Source organism: Dromiciops gliroides, chromosome 2 (genome assembly GCF_019393635.1).
Source record: "Dromiciops gliroides isolate mDroGli1 chromosome 2, mDroGli1.pri, whole genome shotgun sequence".
In the NCBI taxonomy this organism is placed as follows: Eukaryota; Metazoa; Chordata; class Mammalia; order Microbiotheria; family Microbiotheriidae; genus Dromiciops; species Dromiciops gliroides.
Genome location: NC_057862.1, coordinates 533,113,100 through 533,136,034, shown reverse-complemented (window position 1 = coordinate 533,136,034; position 22,935 = coordinate 533,113,100). Strand labels below are relative to the sequence as shown.

Genomic DNA, 22,935 nt, shown 5'->3' with positions numbered 1-22,935 from the left:
ATGGGTGTTCACACCATATATGCTCATTTCTCTGAGCAGTGTCACTGGCATGCTATTAACTTTACATCCCTGACAAAAGAAATTCAATTTCGTTTATTCTTGTTTTCTTCTAAGGATGCTTAAATTAATTTAGTGCTTGGATTCATGGCTTAGGAAACTAAAATTCTCCATAATATATAGATTGAGTTGGCAAGATTCCTTTTTGGTGTCCTATAGTTCTATTCCCTAATTATTCACTCGCAAAACTTGGATTGTTTGAAATCAGGAAAACAGGATTTGGAATTGAAAGGTATTTTTTGAGATCATCTACCGCAACCTCCTCTTTTTTACAGCTAAGGACATTGAATCTCAGAGGTAAAAAAGTGATTTGCCCCAGGTAAGGCAGTCAATTAATGGCAGAGTCAAGACAAACTAAGATCTCAATCTAACCCCAGTGTTTTTTGCTATAAAGGCAAGAAATAGTAGTCAAATTTGAACCAAGGGTACTTTTCACAATAGCTGAGAAACTCTTATCATAGTTGAATGTCATGAGACATGTTGGAATAGATACCTCTTGTGAGGAAGGTAAGCCTTTTTTCCCCTTCTGTATTACAGCCTGAAGAATCAGTAGTGAAAACATCTGGGATGAGAAAACAAGGGATGAGGAAAAAAATCAGGATTGCTTCTGCCAAGGAGAATCACTTACCACCCAGTGGAGGAGGAGTCTTTCTTGGACAATGAACATTGCTTAAGTGGATTCACAAATTAACATAGTAATTTTAGTATGGGGAAGCAACTGGATTTTCTTTCTTTCTTTAAAAATAATCTTTGTGGTAAGTTAAGATTTTGGATGGATTAAAAAAAATTCACAGAAAACAGATTCCACATACATTCTCAAGTATAATACTGTAGCAAATGACTGAGGAAGAATATCATTCAACCTCAAAGACAGCAGAGATTTAGAACAAAAGCAACAACCCCACAAAACAGACACACCTTTTGGGGTATTTATTCTAGATTTCTTCAGAGTATAATTATTCTGTTAAATTATTGATGATTGTGATGTAAAACCATCTTCCACCAGAAACAAACATTATTCCTCCACCATGTTCAGCATGATTGGTGTCAACAGGCTGAGAAGCAGACTGTAGCTCAATCAATAGGAGATGTATAATGGATGAATTCCATGCTGCCTTTAGAAATGTGGATGGATTATGCCAACTGAACAAGGAAAGCTTGAAGATAACGAGTGAAATCACCAACTCTTTTCTCTGTTGTTCAAATACGGCTGCTTGAGATTGAAACAAGGGTTTTCCCTTAAGAGACCAAAAGAATGTTAAGTCTAAAGAAGGAGAGGAAAAGCATACTCGTGGGATGATGCCCCCCCACAACAGTTGACTCCTGTTAATTTTTTTGCCCAGATGCCAGATAAAGAAAAGAATAATTTAAATTAAATGAAAGTAAATGGGTATTTCCTTTGACATGAACTCAAGTTATAATCTTTTAATTTGGGGGGATTCTGGTTATACCAACACAAGTGAATTGAAATGGAAGGTAGGAAAAAGGATGTCAGTTTGGCCAGAGCACTGTGGTGGAGATCTTTCTGTATGCTTCATTATTCCTTTCTAATGTCACTGTCCTGGGTTTCCTGGAGGCTCCCACAAAGATGAACATTTAACTCATATAAATTATGCATCAACGCTACAGCTGGTGCCCTGGTAGAGTTCATGAAGGACATGGTGAGAGCAGGGAGTCTTTTTTCTGACTTCCAAAGAGAATCTGCATTTTCTGGATCATGATTGCTATTTTTGTAGAGAATGAAGGTGCCTGAAACTTGGTGAGAAATGGAAGAAATGTATTTCAAAAGAAGGCAAACAACCATCTTAATAACACCATTTTGGACTTAAACATAATACCTATCTTTTGAAGAGGAACCTCCACTGTCCACAGACTGACCAAGGAAGGCCGAGGTGGGGGCATAAAGCTTAGAAATAGCAATAGTCAAGTAAGCGCTGCCCAATGTGAGCAGGGAGAACGGTGTTCCAGTTGTCAAAAGACTGGTGTCAGTGCTTGAGAACACCCAACAGCCTCCCATTCCACCAAAGGTGCTTTCCTTTGGCTGTGTAAAATATACTTTCTTTGTCAATTTTGCTATAAAATAAGCAAAGTCTGTATATGTATATAAATATATTAAATAGTGTTTGTTTCTTTATGTGTGCAGTGAATGAGCTGTGCAGTCAATGAACTGGAATCCTGAAGTTTTGGGGGGCATGGTGTGTTGTGCTTTTTTTTTCAAGCAACCTAATATAGCATATGATTTTGTTAACTATCAACATGAAATTCTCCAGTTTTATGTTGAGGCCATACCAAGCCTTTTACTGATAAGTCTCCTAATTTGTACCTAGGCATTTTTATTTCAGGATGCTCTTGCCTAGGGATATCACTATATTTCATCTGTCTGCCAGTTGAAAGAGAATAGTTTTTCCCTCAATGATTGGGACACGGGAGGAGGTGGGTTTTAACATTCACAGACTTGTGCATATGGAATGAAATATTCAGCTTTGCCCAAGAAAGAACCAGTCAATTATAGTTTCTCTTCCAAAGGCATCAGGAAAGTCAGAGTCAGAACCAGATCAGGATCTGCCCTTTTTATTCTCTCCTTCAGGCTACCATTTCATGGGGCAGGAATGGGGGGGGGGGAAATCAGGGGGGAAATCAGAGCAGGCAGTATGGGTATTTGGATTGGGGAGAGGGATGATGTGTACTTTTTAATATTTACCTCTACAATAAACATTCTGACTCACTCTCTCAAAGCCAGGCCAACTATATCAAGGGTACACTGAGGGGTTAGGGGCATCTCTTCTCTAATGCTATGACTTGATCCTCCACTGGCTTTGTTTTCCCCTACTTCTAGGCCCCACTGATTAGCACCTCCAGTACCATTTAACCCCTTTAGCATCCATCAATTTTTACAAATGGATACTTAGTTTTTTTAATAAAGTATTTTATATTTTTCCTGTTACATGTAAAGATAGTTCTCAACTTTTGTTTATATAAGCTTTCCAATTTCAGATTTTTCTCCCTCCCTCCCCCCTCCCCTAGACAGCAAGTAATCTGATATAGGTGTTATATATATATATATATATATATATATATATATATATAATAACATATATATACACATAATAACATTAAACATGTTTCTGTATTAGTCATGTTATAAGAGAAAAATCAGAGCAATGACAAAAAACCTCAAAATAGAAAAACAGCAGCACCAAAAACAAAAGAAATAGTATGGTTCATTCAGCATCTATACTCCACAGTTCTTTTTTTTTAAGGGATACTTATTTTGAAATGATATCAGGAACATAATTGATGTTAAAAAACAACAACCTTCTTATCTATTTGAGATTTTATAAATCAATCTAATCCAAGGAGTATTTATTAAGCCTCTCAAATACTGGCTGTGTGATTCTAATCGGCTAGTGATTAACTCTTTGGTGTTCTCTGGCAGCTTTATAGGATGTGAAATTTCAGATTTTCATTGGTAGAGTAAGTTTCTACACTGAGAATTCTATATACAGATGAAATCACAGATTTGGGTCCTTTTTCACCTCCACCCCCCCCCCAACCAAAAGAAAATGAAACAAAAATATGTGAATCCCATGGTAGACACTAGAAAGATAAAAACAGAAGAGTTTCCAATTAAGTTAGTTACAGGTGAATTGAGAATCTTTAAACACATGAGTGAACCAAGTCAGAGACCTTTAGGAAAAAGACTTATTTTTACCATTTTGTACATTAATGCCTTAGAGCAATGGTGTCAAATTCAAATAGAAACATTTCCCTGCAGGCTGCATATTGACCTAGAAAACCACAAATTAATATTATCGATGTTGTATCAGATTTTTACTTATTTGTTAAGTATTCCCCAATTACAATTTAGTCTAGATCAGTTACACTCAGAAGCTTTGCTGTGGGAGTTTGACACAATAGAGGACAATGGACAGGAGAATGAGGGAGTGGGGAGAGGCATTTATAGAAAAAGCACATTTACCCAAACTATTTAGGGAAAGATCTCATAATAAGGGGCAAAAAAGGTCTAACTTATGAAATATTTTAAAAAGAAATTTAATTCATTTCTAATTCATATAGCAACTATATCCAGGTCAGTCAAATAATATACAGTAGAAATGTTGTTTCCCAAGCATGAGCCAACAGTTAACTTTTACTTGGTATGTAAAATTTGAATTATCAAAGGTCTTTGCATCTCTTATTTTTTTCTTTTTAATAAACATTTTTATTAAAGTTTTGAGTCCCATAGTGAATCCCTCCTTCCCTCCTTCCCCTCCTCTCCTCCCTCAGGCAGTACTTGCTTTTCTTCTTAAAATTTATTTCAGGGGTATCTAAGTGGCACAGTGGATAAAGCACTAGCCCTGGATTCAGGAGGACCTGAGTTCAAATCCGGCCTCAGACACTTGACACTTACTAGCTGTGTGACCCTGGGAAAGTCACTTAACCCTCATTGCTCTGCCCCCCTCCAAAAAAATTCAAAAGCCAAATGAAGTCAATAAGTATACATTAGGTGCTTACTATGAATCAGGAACAGTGCAAAGCCTTAGGGATAAAAAGAAAGGCAAAAACAAAAACAAAAATGATAAAACAAAAAATAGTCCATGTCTTGAAGTAACTCACAATCTAATGAAGACAACATTCAAATAATGATCTACAAAGATTAGATAGATGATAGATAGATAGATAGATAGATAGATAGATAGATAGATAGATAGATAGATAGATAGATAGATAATCAATGGAGGGAAGACTTTAGTTTAAAGGGGTAATGTTGCTTACGGAAGGTAAAATTTTAGCTAAGATTTCAAACAAGCCAGGAAGTAGAGCTGAAAAGAGGAAAAATTCTAGGTATAAGAGACAAGCATGTACTGAGTAAGGAGATGGAATTTCTCAGGTAAGACAAAACAGACACCAACATCATCAGACTGCAGAGCACGTTGAGGGGAATAATGTATAGGAAGACTGGAAAGGGAGGAGGAGACTAAGTTATGAAAGGCTTTAAGAGCCAGAGGACTTTCTATTTAATCCTGGAGTTAAGAGGAAACCACTGGAGTTTATTGAATAGGATCCGGGATGGTGATATATCACTGTTTGCACTTTAAGAAAATTAATTCGTGGGCTTCATAGATGAACTAGAATATAGAGAGATGAGGCAGGGAGACCAGTCAATCAAGAAGCTATAGCAATAGTCCAAGCATGAGGGGATGAAGGTCTTCACCAGAACAGTGCACTTAGCTTTATTTTATTTTTTTGAGGCAATCAGGCATAAGTAACTTTACCAGGGTCACACAGCTAGTATGTGTCTGAGGTGAGATTTGAATGCAGGGCCAGTGGTTTATCCATTGCACCATCTAGCTGCCCCACACTTACCTTTATTCTACTGCCTCCTCCTTTTCCTTGTCTTTTCCATGTACCCTTCTCCTTCCAACACCTAAGCAAGCTCTGTCCTATACCCACTGATTCTCATTCTGGTTCACTGAGATCCTAAGAATCATCACTGAGCCCAAGGAAAGAAAAGTTATGAATGGCAGAAAACATATGAGCCAGTCACACAGATGATTATGGAAACACTACATCCTTTTCTGTTCCTTACTGAGTACCTAAGAAAGATTTGTAATCAACTTTTCCAAACTCTGTTCTAAGCAATGGTGGCTTCTGTCTTTATGATAGTCATACTGTATAGAAATGGATGCTTCTAAAATATTTCAGGAAAAAATGCTTCTTAAGTGGGCAAATAACTTCCTATATTTTTCTACACAGCATTCATTCCTTTAACAGATCCCTTTTCTTTGATAAAGTGGAAAGAACCCTAGATTTGGAATCTGAAGACCTGAACTCAAGTGTTTATTACCTTTATGATCTTCGGCTTATCACTTCATCTTTCTAGTCTGAGATTGGCTGATTTCTGAAATAAGAGGATTGCTTTAGGTCATCTAATGTCCTACCTGGTAAATCCAAAATGGCCCCTGGTTGAAAGACCCTGTACAAGGATGATGGCAAATACCCTACCAATGAAGAAAAAGAATGCTCAATGCTTAGTTTCCTTAAAAATGGTCATCAATTAATCAGCAAAGTACAAGGGCTATAGGCATACTCACTGCTGGAGAGGTCATGGGGCTGAGGAGATATAGAAGGTCCAACTGGGGTCAGAAAGACCAAGTTCTTAATCGCACTTCTGCTGCTTACCAGTTGTGGGATAATTGGCAGGCCACAACATTTCTGAACCTTGGTTTCAGTATATCTGTAGTACTTGCAGGGTTGTTTCAAGGCTCAATTGAGATCATAAACTTTAAAACGCTATCTAGGGGGCAGCTAGGTGGCACAGTGGATAAAGCATTGGCCCTCAATTCAGGAGGACCTGAGTTCAAATCCAGCCTCAGACACTTGACACTTACTGGCTGTGTGACCCTGGCAAAGTCACTTAAACCTCATTGTCCCACAAAAAAAAAAAAGAAAAAGAAAAGAAAAACACTATCTATAAGTAAACAATTATGTATAACATATACTCCCACACCAGAACCTTGCTGTTACCCTTATCAGCTTGAGCTCTGCTGGCATAGGCTTGAAGCACTCAAGGTCACCTTCATGCAGGGTTGTGCTGGAGCCAGTTTACACTGTGTGAGCTAATTGTTAAATTTTCAGTGTTAGCATTTGAAATCAACCAATGTTAAATTTTCAGTGTTAGGCTTTATATTTCATTGGCAAACAAATCTAGGCTTGATTTATCGTTTTGTTGATTGTCTTGACCAGCAGGGTAAAGTATGAACTATAGTCGACAGCTCTAACCAGATTAAAAAATAATAAGAAATATTTAACAAAATAATTAAAATAATAATAAATCATAGATGATGTCAATATATTATTTTCTAAGTCAGTAGGCAGCTGCGAGGATCCTTTTTGTATGATTTCTATTTGAGTTTGACGTAACTGCTATAGATTTTATAGAAGTTACAGAGAAAATACAAATGATGTAGATTAAATGTAAAGTATGTAGGGCCTTTTTGTGAAGCTGGTTGTTGAACATTTAGCAGCACACTCCTGCCTCCGTGCCATAATGGAGGATCAGAGGAAGACATAAGTAGTGTCCTGTCTAAATTATAAGACAATCATGTAACCATAGGGAATCCTAGATTTCAACAAATCTAAGCATCTAATTTATCTTCCTTTTTAAGTGTTTTTTTATTTTAATATTCATTTTTATGAAACTTTGAATGCCAAATTTTCTCTTTCCCTCTCTATCCATACTCCTTAAGACAGTAAGTCATTTGATATAGGTTATATATGTGCAATCATGTAAAACATATTTCCATATCAGTCATGCTGTGAAAGAAGAAACAGTCTGCAAAGAAAAAAAACAGTTTGCAAAAGGAAAAGAAAACTTAAGAAAACTAAAGAAAATTAAATAGCATGCTTCAATCTGCATGCATACTCTATCAGTTCTTTCTCTGGATGTGGATAGGATTTTCCATTATGAATCATTTGGAATGGCCTTGGATCATTGTATTCCTGAGAAGAGCTAAGTCATAGCTGATCATTGCACTGTGTTGCAGCTATTGTGCACAATGTTCTCCTGACTTCACTTTCCATCAGTTCATGTAAGTCTTTCCAGGTTTTTCTGAAATCTGTGTGCTCATCATTTCTTATAACACAATAGTATTCCAATACATTCATATATCACAACTTGTTCAGTCATACCCTAATTGATGGGTATCCCTTCAATTTCCAATTCTTTGCCACAAAAAATGAGCTGCTACAAATATTTTTGTACATTTAGGTCCTTCTCCCTTTTTCATGTTCTCTTGGGATACAGAGCTAGTAGTGGTATTAATAGATCAAAGGGTAAGCACAGTTTGATCGCCTTTTGGCCATAGTTCCAAATTGCTCCCCAAAATGGTTGGATCAGTTCACAACTCTGCCAACAGTGCATTAGTGTCCCAAGTTTCTCATATCTTCTCCAATATTTATCATTTTCCTTTTCTTTCATATTAGCCAATCTGATAGGTGTGAAGTGGTACCTTGATCCAATATATCTTTCACCATTTTTAAAAAGTCTACCTTTATGTTTGTTCTTCAGTGACCACAGTAATGGGGGTAGGGTGGAAGAAGGAAGAGGAGAGATCAACACATCAAAACATCAAGTATGTATTTGTGTCTTGGATGTTAGTATATAAGTGGATAAGCCACTTATTCTTTCTTTTTCTGAGCTGTCCCTACTAGAATCATACAGAGCCCCTTCACATGAATGCAGTATGGATAAGCTAATTAATAAAAACCAAGTGTTTCAAAAATATACAGATTCATAAGAACATTCCCTTAGCTTCATTTTCTAGGATAGGATTATAAGATATGTCAATAATTTCTACATATCTTTGTCATATTCATTGTCATAACTTTTGGTTCAATAAACATTTATGTGTGAGGTATTGTGCAAGATCCTGGGGACACAATGACCAAAATTAAGCTAGCTTTGCCTACAAGGAACTTATATGATATTAGGGAGGGGCAGGGAATTTCAGAAAAGCAAATACACAGTGATTTGAGGAGAGATAATTAACTAGAGGTCTTAAGAGAGGCATTATAGAAAAGGTGTCATCCAAGGTGAGCCTTGAAGGAAAATATTCATTTTGATAGGGACCAATGAGTAGTGAATGCCCTACAGGCATGTGGAGTGACTTATGTGACTGTAAGGGAGCCTGGAGATGGAATGACAAGTTCCAGGTATAATTAATTGTCTAGTCTAGATGGAACAATTGACTGTGAAGGGGAATGGTATGAAATAAAGCTGTAAAGGTAGGTTGGATTCATAATAGAGGGTCTTAAATACCAACAAGGAATGGAGACGAGAGATCGGGAGAACAATTAAGAAACTCGCCAAATATGGGCTGATGAAAAGAAGATGCATACCTGAACTAGAGTGAGGACTCCAAGGTTAAGAACCTAGGTGAATAGAAGAATGATGGGAATCTTGTACATGACGGATTTGTAATTTCACCTACAGTCATCTTTCTTCTCTTTTAGTATGTTATGGAAATGTTTGTTTTATTTCTTAAGTCCAGAATAAAAGAAATAAAATATACAATAAAATAAAAATGTAGGGAGGTGCAGGTGTCATCAACGAACTTTAAAAAAATAATAAACATTTTTATTTAAAGTTTTGAGTTCCAAATTTTATCCCTCCTTCCCCTCCCCCTTCCCTAAGATGGGAAGCAATCAGATATGGGTTATAAATGTGCAATTACATCAACTAACTTTTTTTTTTCCATTTTTTTTTTTTTGCGGGGCAATGGGGGTTAAATGACTTGCCCAGGGTCACACAGCTAGTAAGTGCCAAGTGTCTGAGGCTGGATTTGAACTCAGGTACTCCTGAATCCAGGGCCAGTGCTTAATCCACCGCGCCACCTAGCCACCCCCCCCCATCAACTAACTTTTAATGAGAAATTAAATGTCCTTGGTCAAGCAATCTCCCTGGAAGCAATGTGATGCAATTGAAAGATCTAGATTTGGAACCAGAGGAAATGGCTTCAAATCTTGGCTCTATATCTGTGTGTCCTTTAGGGCAGCTAGGTGGTGCAATGAATAGAACACTGGGCCTAGAGTCAGGAAGACTCATTTTCCTTAGTTCAAATCCAGTCTCAGATACTTACTAGCTGTGTAACCCTGGGCAAATCATATACCCTCTGCATCAGTTTCCTCATCTATAAAATGAGCTGGAAAGGGAAACCAGTATCTTTTCTAAGAAAACCCCAAATGCCTGAACAACAACTGTCTTTGGGCAAGTAGTTTTCTCTCTATTACCTCATTCGTAATATGATGAGATTGACTTAGTTCATCCCTAATAACCGCGTCTTTTCTTGATATTATGAAGTGTGATTTGAGAGAACAAAACCTCAACTTTAGAGGTTACCTAGTCTAACACTCTCATTTTACAGATGAAGAAACTAAGGCCCAGGGAAGTTAAGAGATAATCCTAGATTTAAATGTAGCTTCTCCGACACCAATTTTAGTGTTCTTTCCACTGCATTATGCTGCTATTTTTTCCAGCAATGTCTTCAAGTTTATAGCACAAAGTAAACAAATAAAAGTGTTTCTAACAATTGGCCTCTCACTGCTAAAACAAGAAGGTTCTATGGCAACTGGATTAAAAAGCATTTTACTTTTAGCTCTCCTTTGCTGCCATTCCTTCCTATGATTAATTACTCTTTAGTTACTCCTCTGCGTAGCACTTTTATTTGCTGATTCCATATTGCCTCTGCTTAATTAGCAATTCCTATTTCTATAATCTTCGCATTATGTGAGAAAAAAAATCTAATTTTGCCCTTCCTTCTGGCTACAGCCAGCAGTTTTCATTGTTTCTGAGGGTTTTGCCTAAACAGCTCCCTTGTTCCAGTTCAAACTCTCTCACCAGTTCATGTCCCTAATGTCCAGCCGAATAGGAGGTCACCATCACTGGCAAGACCTTTGTCATTTGCAGAGTGTAATCCGCCAAATATCCCACTTGGTTGGGAAACATTGCCTTGTTTTTCATTGTACTTGAATATTTCAAAAGACTTGTGATTCCTTCAGTTTGGGGGTTCTCACTATACATGCAGGTGAATGCTCACCCATGTCTTAGAAGATAGCTTCTTGAGTTACAGGGGCCACAATTGTCATCAGCAGATGGTCAGACAGCCTAAAGTCCTCCCGGCTCAGAAAGAACTGACATAATTTTCAAGAACCCAGAATTATTAATTTAAGAAACTAAAGGGGGGCAGCTAGGTGGCACAGTGGATAGAGCAGTGGCCCTGGAGTCAGGAGTACCTGAGTTCAAATCCAGCCTCAGACACTTAACACTTACTAGTTGTATGACCCTGGGCAAGTCACTTAACCCCAATTGCTTCACTTTAAAAAGAAAAAAAAAAAAGATATGAACAGAGTTGGGATTTCAACCGGGTTCCTTTAATTCCCAAACTAGCAACATCTCCACTATATCAAAAATCTGGGGGCAGCTAGGTGGCACAGTGGATAGAGCACCGGCCCTGGATTCAGGAGAACCTGAGTTCAAATCTGGCCTCAGACACTTGACACTTACTAGCTGTGTGACCCTAGGCAAGTCACTTAACCCCAATTGCCTCACACACAAAAAAGTAAAAATCTGCTATAATTCAATACTTCTAGGTCAATCCTCTCCTCTTATTTTCACCCTTCAAAGGAGGTGATGTCTTGAACATGAAGTTATCTGTGCAGGTACTCTTATTTTTATTGTTCAGTTGTTTTCAGTTGTGTCTGACTCTTTGTGGCCCGTTTAGGGATTTCTTGTCAAAGATACTGGAGTGGTTTGCCATTTCCTTCTCCAGCTCATTTTACAGATGAGGAAACTGAGGCAAACAGGGCTGAGTAACTTGCCCAGGGTCACACAGCTAGTAAGTGTTTGGGGCCACATTTGAACTCAGCAGGGTGAGTCTTCCTGACTCCAGGCCTTTTTTTAAATTGTCTCCTTAGCTAGAGAAGATTCTTCTTTGAATGTAAAGAATGTATATTTTAAATTGCATGTCTCCAGTTTGTTTTGAAATTGTTTGTAAGGCAGGAAAGTATTAATTGGGGGCTCTGTGACTTCACTGTTAATGGTTTTGATGCTGGCAATGACTTGGGTAACAAAGGCTAGAAAATGTTGAATGTGCCAAAGAACTGTCATTATAAAACCTACCTGCTGCTTTTCCTTAGAAAGGAGGGTGTGGAGTGTTGCTTATACTGCCAGACTTGGTCAGTGTTATACACATGCACATATGTGTGTGTACTAGTAGACATACATACATATGTATATACAAAAAATGCATATCTCTATATGTATGTGTATATATATATATACATATATGCAAGAATGTATGTATGTATGTATGCTGGGTTTTCTTATTGTTTTTCTTGTTAGAAAGGAAGACTCACTGGGTAGGAAGGAAGTAGGGGAGAACATATGTGTAAATGACTGACATAAAAGCAAATGCCATCCATACAGCTTTATTTAAAAATGTTTTTTAAAAGGAAATCATTGTCTTCTATAATGCTAGATCAGCTTCAGGGCTAATTCAAGTCAAGAAAAGTCAACAAGCTTTTTTTATTAAGTGCTTACTCTGTGCCAAATGCTGGGAGCAAAAAGAAAGGCAAAAGACATCTCCTGCTCTCAGGGAGCTCCCATTCTAATGGGGGAGACAACATGTAAACAACTCAGAGTGTACGAATTATATGCAGGATCATCTGTGGGTGATCCCAGAGAGCAGGCACAAGACTACCACTTTCTGATGAGCATAAGGGATTATGTGTCCTGTAAAACCCTATGGTTGGTCTTGACCTCAGTGTCTCATTTACATGCATACATAGGCAATCATAGAGATCCTTACCTGTATAGGATTTAACTGTTATTCAGTACAAATCGCTCATTTTTATAGAAGGAAAGCAAAACCCTAAAAGTGACAGTAACACAACAAGTTAGTGGTAGGGCAGGAAGTAAAACTCAAGTCTCAAGGTTCTCAACCCACTTTCCATGATACTGCAGCGTTTCCCTATTTCATAGAACAGAAGGGTTGGAAGAGACCTCTGGTGTCATCCTGTCCAATTTGCATTTGGGTATGAATGTCTTCTGCAAAGTCCCTGACATCTGGTCATAAAACCTTTGCTTGAAGCCCTACACTGATGAAAAACTCTTTATCCCCTGAAGTATCCCATTTCACTTCTGGACAGCTCTATTTGTTAGTAAATCATTTTTTATGTTGAGCTAACATTTCCCTTTTTGCAACTCCCACCCATTATTCTTAATTCTGATCTCTGGAGCAAAGGAGAGCAAATATAAACTCTCTTTGAAAAGATGACTGTTGAAATTCTTTAATCTAGTAATAATGTCCATGAGGGTGTTATCTTTGTGGCTTAAAGAATATACTTCTTAGCTTCATGGCCCCTATACCTCCTAAAGATGACTCCCATGGGTACTATGCCTTTCTGAAAGGACTTTGAAATCATATCTTTCCTACTCCTGGAAGGGTGTATTGTTTTTTGGTCTTTGGTGGGGTTTTTTTGGGGGGGAGGGGACCTCTGAGCTATTTTAAAGAAACAGGATATTTGTCTATATGGGATTGAATCTCACCTCTGACATTTCCTATTTGTGTGACTTTGGGCAAGGTGAAGTCACTTAGTCAGCCTGGGCCTCAATTTTCTCATCTGGAAAATAAAGGGATTGAACTAGATGAACTCTGAGGTATCTTCCAATTCTAGGCCAAATGTCCTTTTGTCAATAATTTAGAATTTCCACTTCACTTTAAGGACTACTCTTGGTTTCTGGAACCTCTATAGCAACCATTTCCTACCTGAAGTATTGTATTCAGATCTAGAGAACACATTTTGGGAAGGACTCAGACTGGAAAGATAAATGAGTGAGATGATCAAGTGTACTATGATAATATTGTATGAAAACTGGTTGAAAGAACTAGGGATATTTATCCCAGAAAGAAAAGACCTGGGTAGAGGAGAGGCATTATACATCTCCTTGAGTTTTGGAAGGGCCATCAAATGGAAAAATGATTAGACTTGATCCTGTCACATGCTTGTCTCTACAGGGAGTAGAAGAGGGACTAGGAATAATGGATGGAAGTTGCATGGAGACATCCTTGGGTTTAATGTCAGAAGAAAAAATAAATGGCCTAACCATTAGAACTATCAAAAGTAGAATGAGTTACATTAAGCAATAATGTGTTCACTCTCTCTAAGCTCTTCAAGAAAAAAACTTTGGTACTGAGATCGATTCTTTGTCCAGTTTAAAATGATGCCATTCCTACTTCATAATTTTCTAGTTTTTATTAGCTTTTATGCAGTAGCAAATCTGTTGACATCTTTTAGGACTTTCTTGTGTCATGCAGAGCCCAATCCAGGTTGATAATAGGTACTACACCTATTTTCAGCAAGGGTTTGGTATTTGCTGACTTAATGCCAGTGCCAACAGAGAGCAAAATATTTGTATGCATGAAATCAAGAGGGAATTATTTTCCTTGGCAAGTGCTTTTTTGGAGCCATAAATTCTTCAAGTTAAAGACAAACAAACAAATAAACAAAAAACCAGGCCAAGAACTATTCTAAGATGAGAAAATGTTAAAATGAACAATTGGAGAGATATAGAATGGTAGAGATGGGAGGGGCTTCAATGTCCAACTAATCCAATCACCTTGTTTTGTAGATTTGTAAATACCCAATGGGGGAAAATTTCAGCTTCACCCACAGTCCACTCAGCTATTTAGAGGAAGAGCTGAATCTAGAAACTGCACCTACAGATTCCCAGTCCAGTATTCATTCCATTTTATAATAGACCTGCAAATCTCTTGTGATGTACTTCTCTATAGTGCCTCTTCCACTTCAGGCAACTTATCTCTGTTTTCTTTCTGTATTCTATAAAATAGGGTAATGAATCACTTAATTTATCTGTTTCCATTTTCTCATCAGTAAAATGGGGAGAAGAAATGTTTAGTACTTATCTTCACAGAGTTGTTGTGATGCCTGACCTGAGATTCTATACATAAATAGCATAACAGAATATTAAATCAAGAAGGGGACTTTAGAACATTCTATTAAACTACCCCCATTTCTCAGATGAGGAAGCTAAGGCTGAGAGAGCTGAAGGGGCACCTGTCCACCTCTACCAGTCATGGTAAAGTTGTGACTCAAATCCAGAACCCCTGAAACACATTGGCTTGCTTTCTTTCAGTTATTTGGTGTGCTTGTTGATGTATTTAATATCCAGCTGCATAACTCTGACTTCATCCTTCAAAATTGGAATGTTAGCTGAAATAGAGAATATTACATAGCCAGAAGGGATCTTAGAAATAATTATGGTCAAACTCCCTCTTTGGCCACATTTGTACTTAGAAAAGAGAAGGCAGCATGGACATGGACATAAGGAAGAAGACACCCTGTATGCCATTTGGAAGTTCTGTCTGGGCTGATCTTAAACTTATACGCTGTCTGGATTTTGTTTCCTGGAGATAATGTATGTAAAACACTTTGTAAATTGTAAAAAGCACTATAGAAATTCTAGTAATGCTAATAATAATTATTAGTAAGTTATTATTATTCCTAGAATAGAGCCCTGGGTATGCCAGAACAATCAACATCAGTCATTAAGAATAGGTATTTTCTTCTTACTCCCTTCTTCTGCTGGGTTCTTTAGTTACCAATCAATTGCATGCAGCAGCTTTCTAGACTTCTGCTATGTATGAGGTCCTTAGAGGAGGGAAACCTTGGGATTTTGCCTTTCAAGGTATCACTATATCTGTTACTTGTTGATAGTATGAGGAATAAGTGTAAAAGATGATGAGGATTTAGTGGTACCTTGGATGTGAGAAGTAAGGAAGGAGGAAGAGTCAAAACTAATCAAAAAGCTTTGAGCATGAGTGAGTAGCCATAGTGAAGTTTATAAACAGAAGCAGATTTTGAAGAATATGAAAATGTAAGCTTGATTTTGTTTGAACATATTGAATTAGAAATAAGTCATCCCAGAACTGAAGCCATGGACCAAGAGGAGGTGAGACAGCTAGGGACTGAAATCACAAACCAGGATTTCTAAAGAGAAGCCATGGCTGGAGAACAATTAGGGAGTCACCTACATGGGGTGATATTAGCTTTACTTGAAGCCATGTTAGTCAATGAGATTGCAAAGGAGAATATATGGACAGAATAGAAGACTATCAAGCACATGAAGTAAAGGAAATCATCCTTTAAGGGCTTGGGGAGAGGATGAGGCACCAGTGAGAGAAGCAAACAGGCAATAAACATTTTATTAAGTACTTACTACATGCCAGGCACTATGCAAAAAGAAAGACAGCTCCTATGCTCAGATTACTTTTATTATATTAGAAAAAGACAAATCACTAAAAGGGAGCTAAAAAGTGGGGTGAGGGCAGAGAAGGTAAAAGCTGGAAGGAAAATGAAGCATGTCAGACGTGGGCCCATTACCATGATGGAGTTGCCTGGAAAGAAAACACTATGGGAGAAGGGGGCCAGCATGTCAGAGAGATATTCTGAGTGGTGTCAATTGGTATTTTTTTCCTGAAAGTTTAAGGTAAGAGAGTGATATAAAAATATGGGATGGATTAAATTCTATAAAATAAGATTTTATTAATCTGTCCTCAGACACTTACTAGCTGTGTGACCCCAGGCAAGTCTTTTAACCTTCATTTGCTTTAACTCACTGGAGAAGAAAATGGGGAACCACTCCAGTATCTTTGCCAATAAAACCCATTGGACAGTGGGCTTCAAAAGGAGTCAGACATGACTGATCGACTAAACAACAACAACAATAAAATTTTGTTGTAAAAACTGAGCCATATTGAGCATGTTTGTAGGAAGAGGGGAAAGTGAAAAAAGGTGAGAGGAGACTGAAGATGAATGATAGAGATGGAATAACTGTCCTAGAATGAACGAGAATGAGATGGGAGAGAATGGGATAAAAGGGACCCATAATGAACTTGGACTCTGAACAAGGGACAGCTCTTCCTCTGTGAGCAGATGAATAAAGGATAGTGTGAGAAATGATACATAGAAGTTTGGGGTCATGGATCAGAGGATGATAAGATCATCAATTTAGAGAGCTGGATAACTTCAGTATTCACAGTGAAGTTAGAGTCTGAATTGTCACGTAAATGTGGTGGCTAAGAGTACAGTTGAGGTTTGAGAAAGGAAAAGGTTTAGAACAATAATTGCTCTAAGGAACTATATAGGCAGCCTCTTTTTAAACATACATTAGACTTCTGGAGTCAAGATAGCAGAGTGAGGAAGGACCCCTCTGAAGTCTTCTCAAATTCCCTCCAACCAACCACCTCAGAATTGATTCAGGAGGGGCAGCTTGATGGCACAGTGAATAAAGCATCAGCCCAGGATTCAGAAGGACCTGAGTTCAAATTTGGCCTCAGATACTTGACACTAGCTGTGTGGCCCTGGGCAAGTCACTTAATCCTCATTGCCCTGAAAAAAAAAAAAAAAGAATTTATTCAGAGCAGGGAAGCAGCTTAGCAGCCCAGCAGGAAAGGTCTATCTCACTGGTGTGTGAGGAGAGAAAGGTCCAAGAGGAGCAGTAGCAACCAGCCTCACAGCAGGGGGCCTACAGTAAGGTTCCAAGCCTGGGGCAATCTACCTGTGAAGCGCAGACCTCCTGCAAATCAGTAGCCCCCTATGCAAGTGAGCAGTCTGTGAAGCTCAGCAAGGCCCCACCTCAGTGACCCCACTGCCAGTACAAGCCACCAGTGAAGCCTTGACCCCACTGCTGACCAGTAGTGAAGCCCCACCACAAGGCTGGCCAATAGTGAGACCCTGCCCCTGGTGCCAACCAGCAGAGAAACCCTGTTTCCATAGCAACTAAGCAGCAGGGCCTCACCCCCGGGGCAGACCAGCAACAAGACCCTTCCTCCAGGACCTTCTAGCTGAGAGGCTTTGTTTCTACAGCAAATCAACAGCAAGGCCCCACCTTTGGAACAGGCCAGCAGCTAAATTTCACATGCAGGGGAGGCCAACTGTGAGGCCCCACCCCCCAGTACAATCCAGAAGGGAAGCCTACCCTCCAGAGAAAGCAAGAAGCTAAACCCTAAAGCCCAGTGAAAGTCAGTAGTAAGGGGCAGCTAGGTAGTGTGGTGGATAGAGTACTCACTCTGGAGTCAGGAGGACATGAGTTCAAATCCAGCCTCAGACACTTTACATTTACTAGTTGCGTGATACTAGGTAAGTCACTTAAGTCCAATTGCCTTACTGCTCCCCATCCCCCTGCCAAACTCCCTAAAAAGTAGAATTGGCCAAATGGAAAAAGGAAGTACAAAAGCTAACTGAAGAAAATAATTGGTTAAAAATTAGAATAGAATATGTGGGAACTAATGACTATGAGATATCAAGATATGATAAAACAGAAGAAAAAAATAATTAAAAAATAGAAAAAATGTTAAATTTCTCATTGGAAAAACAACTGGCCTAGAAAAAATAGATCTTGAAAAGATAATATAAGAATTATTGGACTACATGTAAGCCATGATTAAAAAAAAAACTGGACAAGATCTTTCAAAAAATTATCAATGAAAACTGACCTATGTTAGAAATTGAAAGAATCCACCAATCACTTCCTGAAAGAATCCCAAAATGAAAACTCCTAGGAACATCATAGCCAAATTTCAAAGCTCAAAGATCAAGGAGAAAGTATTGTAAGCAGGCAAAAACAAATAATTCAAATATTATGGAGCTATAGTCAGGATTACACAAGATTTGGCAGCTTCCACACTAAAGAAGCAGAGAGCTTGGAACATGATATACCGAAAGGCAAAAGAGTTTAGATTAAAGCCAAGAATCACCCACCCAATAAAATTAAATATATTTTTGTGGGAAATATATATATATATATATATGTATATGTATATTTGCAGGGCAATGGGGGTTAAGTAACTTGCCCAGGGTCACACAGCTAGTAAGTATCAAGTGTCTGAGTCTGGATTTGAACTCAGGTACTCCTGAATCCAGGGCTGCTGCTTTATCCACTGTGCTACCAAGCTGCCCCAAAATATATATTTTTAATCATAAAAGTATTTTATTATTTTCTAATTACATTAAAAGATAGTTTTCAACATTTGTTTTCATAGGATTTTAGTTCCAAATTTTTCTCTCACCTTCTCTTTCCTGCCCCCTCCCCAAGACAGAAAGCAATCTGACATAGGTTATATATGTACAATCACATTAAACATATTTCTGCATTAGTAAAATTGTGAAAGAATCAGAACACAAGGGAAAAATCTCAAAAAAGAAAAAAACATCCAAAAAATAGAAACAGTATGGTTCAATCTGCATTCAGGATCCAATTCTTTTTTCTGAATGTGGAGAACATTTTCTATCATGAATTCTTTGAAATTGTTTTGGATCATTGCACTGCTGAGAAGAGCCAAGTCTGTCACAGCTGATCATCACAAAATGTTGCTGTTACTGTGTACAATGTTCTCCTGGTTCTGCTTCTCTTGCTCAGCATCAGTTCTTGTAAGTCTTTCCAGGTTTCTCTGAAATCCTCCTGTTCATCGTTTCTTTTTCTTTTTTTTTTTTCTGGTGAGGCAATTGGGGTTAAGTGACTTGCCCAGTGTCACACAGCTAGTAAGTGTTAAGTGTCTAAGGCTGGATTTGAACTCAGGTCCCCCTAAATCCAGGGCCGGTGCTCTATCCACTTCACCACCTAGCTGCCCCCCTGTTCATCATTTTTTTCTGTTCATTTCTTATAGCACAATAGTATTACTTTACATTCATATACCACAAATTGTTTTGAAAATCCCCAATTGATGCACATTCCCTCTATTTCCAATTCTTTACCACCACAAAGAGAGCTGTTATAAATATTTTTGCACATGTGGGTCCTTTTACCTCTCTTATGATACAGACATAGTAGTGATATTACTGAGTCAAAGGGTATGTATGTACTGTCCCATAGCCCTTTGGGCATAGTTCTAAATTATCCTCCAGAATGGTTAGATCAGTTCACAGCTCCACCAACAATGCATTAGTGTTCCAATTTTTGCACATTTTCTCCAACATTTATTATTTTCCTTTTTGTCATCTAAGCCAATCTGATAGTTATAAGGTGGTACCTCAGAGTTGTTTTAATTTGCATTTCTCTAACCAATAGTGATTTACAGCATTTTTTCATATGGCAATAGATAGCTTTGATTTCTTCATCTGAAAACTGCCTGTTCATATCCTTTGACCAGGGAAATATAAATTTAATAAAATAGAGGACTTTCAAGCATTTCTAACTGAAAGATAAAAATTGACTAAAAAATTAACCTCCAAATACAAGATTCAAGGGAAATATAAAAAGGTAAAAAAGAAACAAGAGAAAACATAAACTCAATAAGATTGAACAGTTTATATCTCTACATGGCAAGATAATATTTTAAACTTAACAACTGTATTACATAAGACCAATTAGAAGGTGTATATGTAGACAGAGAGTATGAATATAAGGTGACTTTTACATTATAATACCCCAAAAACTAAAATAAAGGGATGAGAAGGAAAATTGCACTAGAAAGAGAAGGAAGGAAGAGATTGAATGGGATATATTATCCTACAAAAAAATTTCATGAAAGAGCTATCATAATGGAGGGGAAGATGGAAAGGGGTGGGGAAGGGGTAAAGCTTAAACTTTACTCTCATTAAAATTGGATCAAAAAGGGAAGAACATACACACTCAATTGGATATAGAAATATAACTTATCCTAAAAGAGATGAATATAATAGAAGGGAGAATGGGGAATGATAAAAGGGAGGGTATATTGGGGAAGGCAGTGATTAGAAGTAAAACACTTGTGAGAAGGGAAAGGGTAGGGGGTTAAAGAGGGGGGAGATTAAAAAATGCAAAAATAGTATAGATGGAAATACACAGTTGTCATAACTATAAATGTGGACAGGATGAACTCACCCATTAATAGAAGCAGATAGCAAATGAATTAAAATCAAAAATACTACGATATGTTGTTTACAAGAAACACATTTGAAGCAGAGATAAACATGTAAAGGTGAGGAGTCAGAGCAGAATCTATTATGCTTCACCTGAAGCAAAGAAAGTAGGGGTAGCAGTCATGATATAAGATAAAGCAAAAGCAAAAATCGATCTAATTAAAAGAGACAAAGAAAGAAACTATATCTTTCTGAAAAGTACTATAGACAATGAAGTCATATCAATACTAAATATGTGTGCACCAAATGGTATAGCATCAAAAATTTTGAAGAAGTTGAATGAGTAACAGAAGGAAATAAATAATAAAACTACACTAATGGAGGACCTCAATTTTCCTCTCTCAGAACTAGATACTCTAACAACAATAACAACAACAACAATGAATAAACAAGAAAGAAGTTTAGGAGGTGAATAAAATTCTGGAAAAGTTAGATATGATAGATCTCTGGAGTAAACTGAATGGGAATAGAAACGGGCATAGACTTTTCTTAGCAGTACATGGCACCTACACAAAAATTGACCACAAATTAGGGCATAAAACCTTCAGTCAAATGCAGAAAGGCAGAAATAGTAAATGTATTCTTTTCAGATCATAATGGAACAAAAATTACATTCAATAATGGATAATGGGAAGAGAGATTAAAATTAATTGGAAATAAAATAATCTAATCCTAAAAAACTGGGTCAAAGAACAAATCATAGAAATGATCAATAATTTCATTAAAGAAAATGGCAACAATGAGACAGCATACCAAAATTGGGGGGATGCAGCCAAAGCAGTACTTAGGGGAAATGTATATCTCTAATTGCATATATCAATAAAATATAGAAAAAGCAGATCCATCAATTGAACATGCAACTTAAAAAAAACCTAGAAAAAAATTTAAATCCCTAAATAAATACCAAATTCGGAATCCTGAAAATCAAAGGAGAGATTAATAAAATTGAAAGTAAGAAAACCACTGAACTAATAATAAATAAAACTAGAAGCTGGTTTTATGAAAAAAACCACAATAAAATAGATAAACCATTGGTTAGCTTAACTAAAAAAAGGAAAGAAGAAAACCAAATTACTAGTATTAAAAAGTAAAGGGGTGGGGGGGCAGCTAGGTGGTGCAGTGGATAGAGCACTGGCCCTGGAGTCAGGAGGACCTGAGTTCAAATCCATAGGCCTCAGACACTTAACACTTACTAGCTGTGTGACCCTGGGCAAGTCACTTAACCCCAATTGCCTCACTAAAAAAAAAAAAAAAGTAAAGGGGTGAATTTACCATCAATGAAGAGGACACAAAGACATTGTTAGGAGATGTTTTGTCCAATTGTATGCCAACAAATTTGATCGTCTGAATGAAATACAAAAATATTAATTACCCAGATTAACAGAAGAGATAAGATACCTAACTCAATCTTAGAAACAGAAATTGAACAAACCATCAATGAAATTCCTAAGAAAAACATCCCTAGAACCAGATGGATTCACAAGCAAACTCTACCAAACATCTAAAGAACAACTAATCCCAACACTATATAAACTATTTGGGAAAATAGGCAAAGAAGGTTTCCTGCCAAATTCCTTTTATAACAGGAATATGGTGCTTATACCCAAACCAGGAAGAGCCAAAACAGAGAAAGAAAATTATAGACCAATTTCTCTAATGAATAGTGATGCAAAAATTTTAAATTAAAATACTAGCAAAGAGATTAAAGCAATACATCACAAGAATCATACACTATAGCCAGGTGTGATTTATGTCAGTTATGCAGGGCTGGTTCAATATCAGTAAAACTATGGGCATAATTGGCAATATCAATAACAAACCCAACATAAATCATATGATTATCTTAGATGCAAAAAAGTCTTCAACAAAATACAGCACCCATTCCCATTAAAAACACTAGAGAGCATAGGAATAAAGGGAACTTAAATTAAATTGATAAGTAATTTTTATCTAAACCATCAGCAAGCATTATCTTTAATAGGGATAAGCTAGAAGCCTTTCCAGTACAATCAGGAGTAAAGCAAGGATGCCAATTATTACCTCTATTATTTAATATTGTACTAGAAATGTTAGCTATAACAATAAGAGAAGAAAAATAAATTAAAGTAATTAGAGTAGCCAACAAGGAAACAAAACTATCACTCTTTGCAGATGATGTTATACTTAGAAAATCCTAGAGAATCAACCAAAAAAATTGCTTGAAATTATAACAACTTTGACAATATTGAAGAATAAAAAACCCACATAAATCCTCATCATTTCATTATATGACCAACAAAGTTTAGCAGCAAGAGATAGAAAGAGAAATTCCATTTAAAATAATTGTGGCCAATATAAAACACTTGGGAGTTTACCTGCCAAGACAAACCCAGGAACTATATGAACAAAACTATAAAA

At 37.2% G+C, this 22,935-nt stretch overlaps 1 protein-coding gene across 3 annotated transcripts in view; it reads left to right on the top strand.

Moving 5' to 3' along the window:
• Positions 1 to 22,935, top strand: part of ZMAT4 (zinc finger matrin-type 4) — a 729,909-nt gene that overhangs the window by 522,667 nt on the left and 184,307 nt on the right. The window contains exon 9 of one of the 3 annotated variants that reach the window (XM_043989057.1): positions 595 to 2,191. The exons of the other annotated variants lie outside the window; for them this stretch is intronic. Coding sequence (XP_043844992.1) covers positions 595 to 610 — 16 coding nt within the window. The 3' untranslated portion in view covers positions 611 to 2,191. Of the gene's footprint in view, positions 1 to 594; positions 2,192 to 22,935 lie in introns of those variants that run through there. 3 annotated transcript variants of the gene reach the window in all.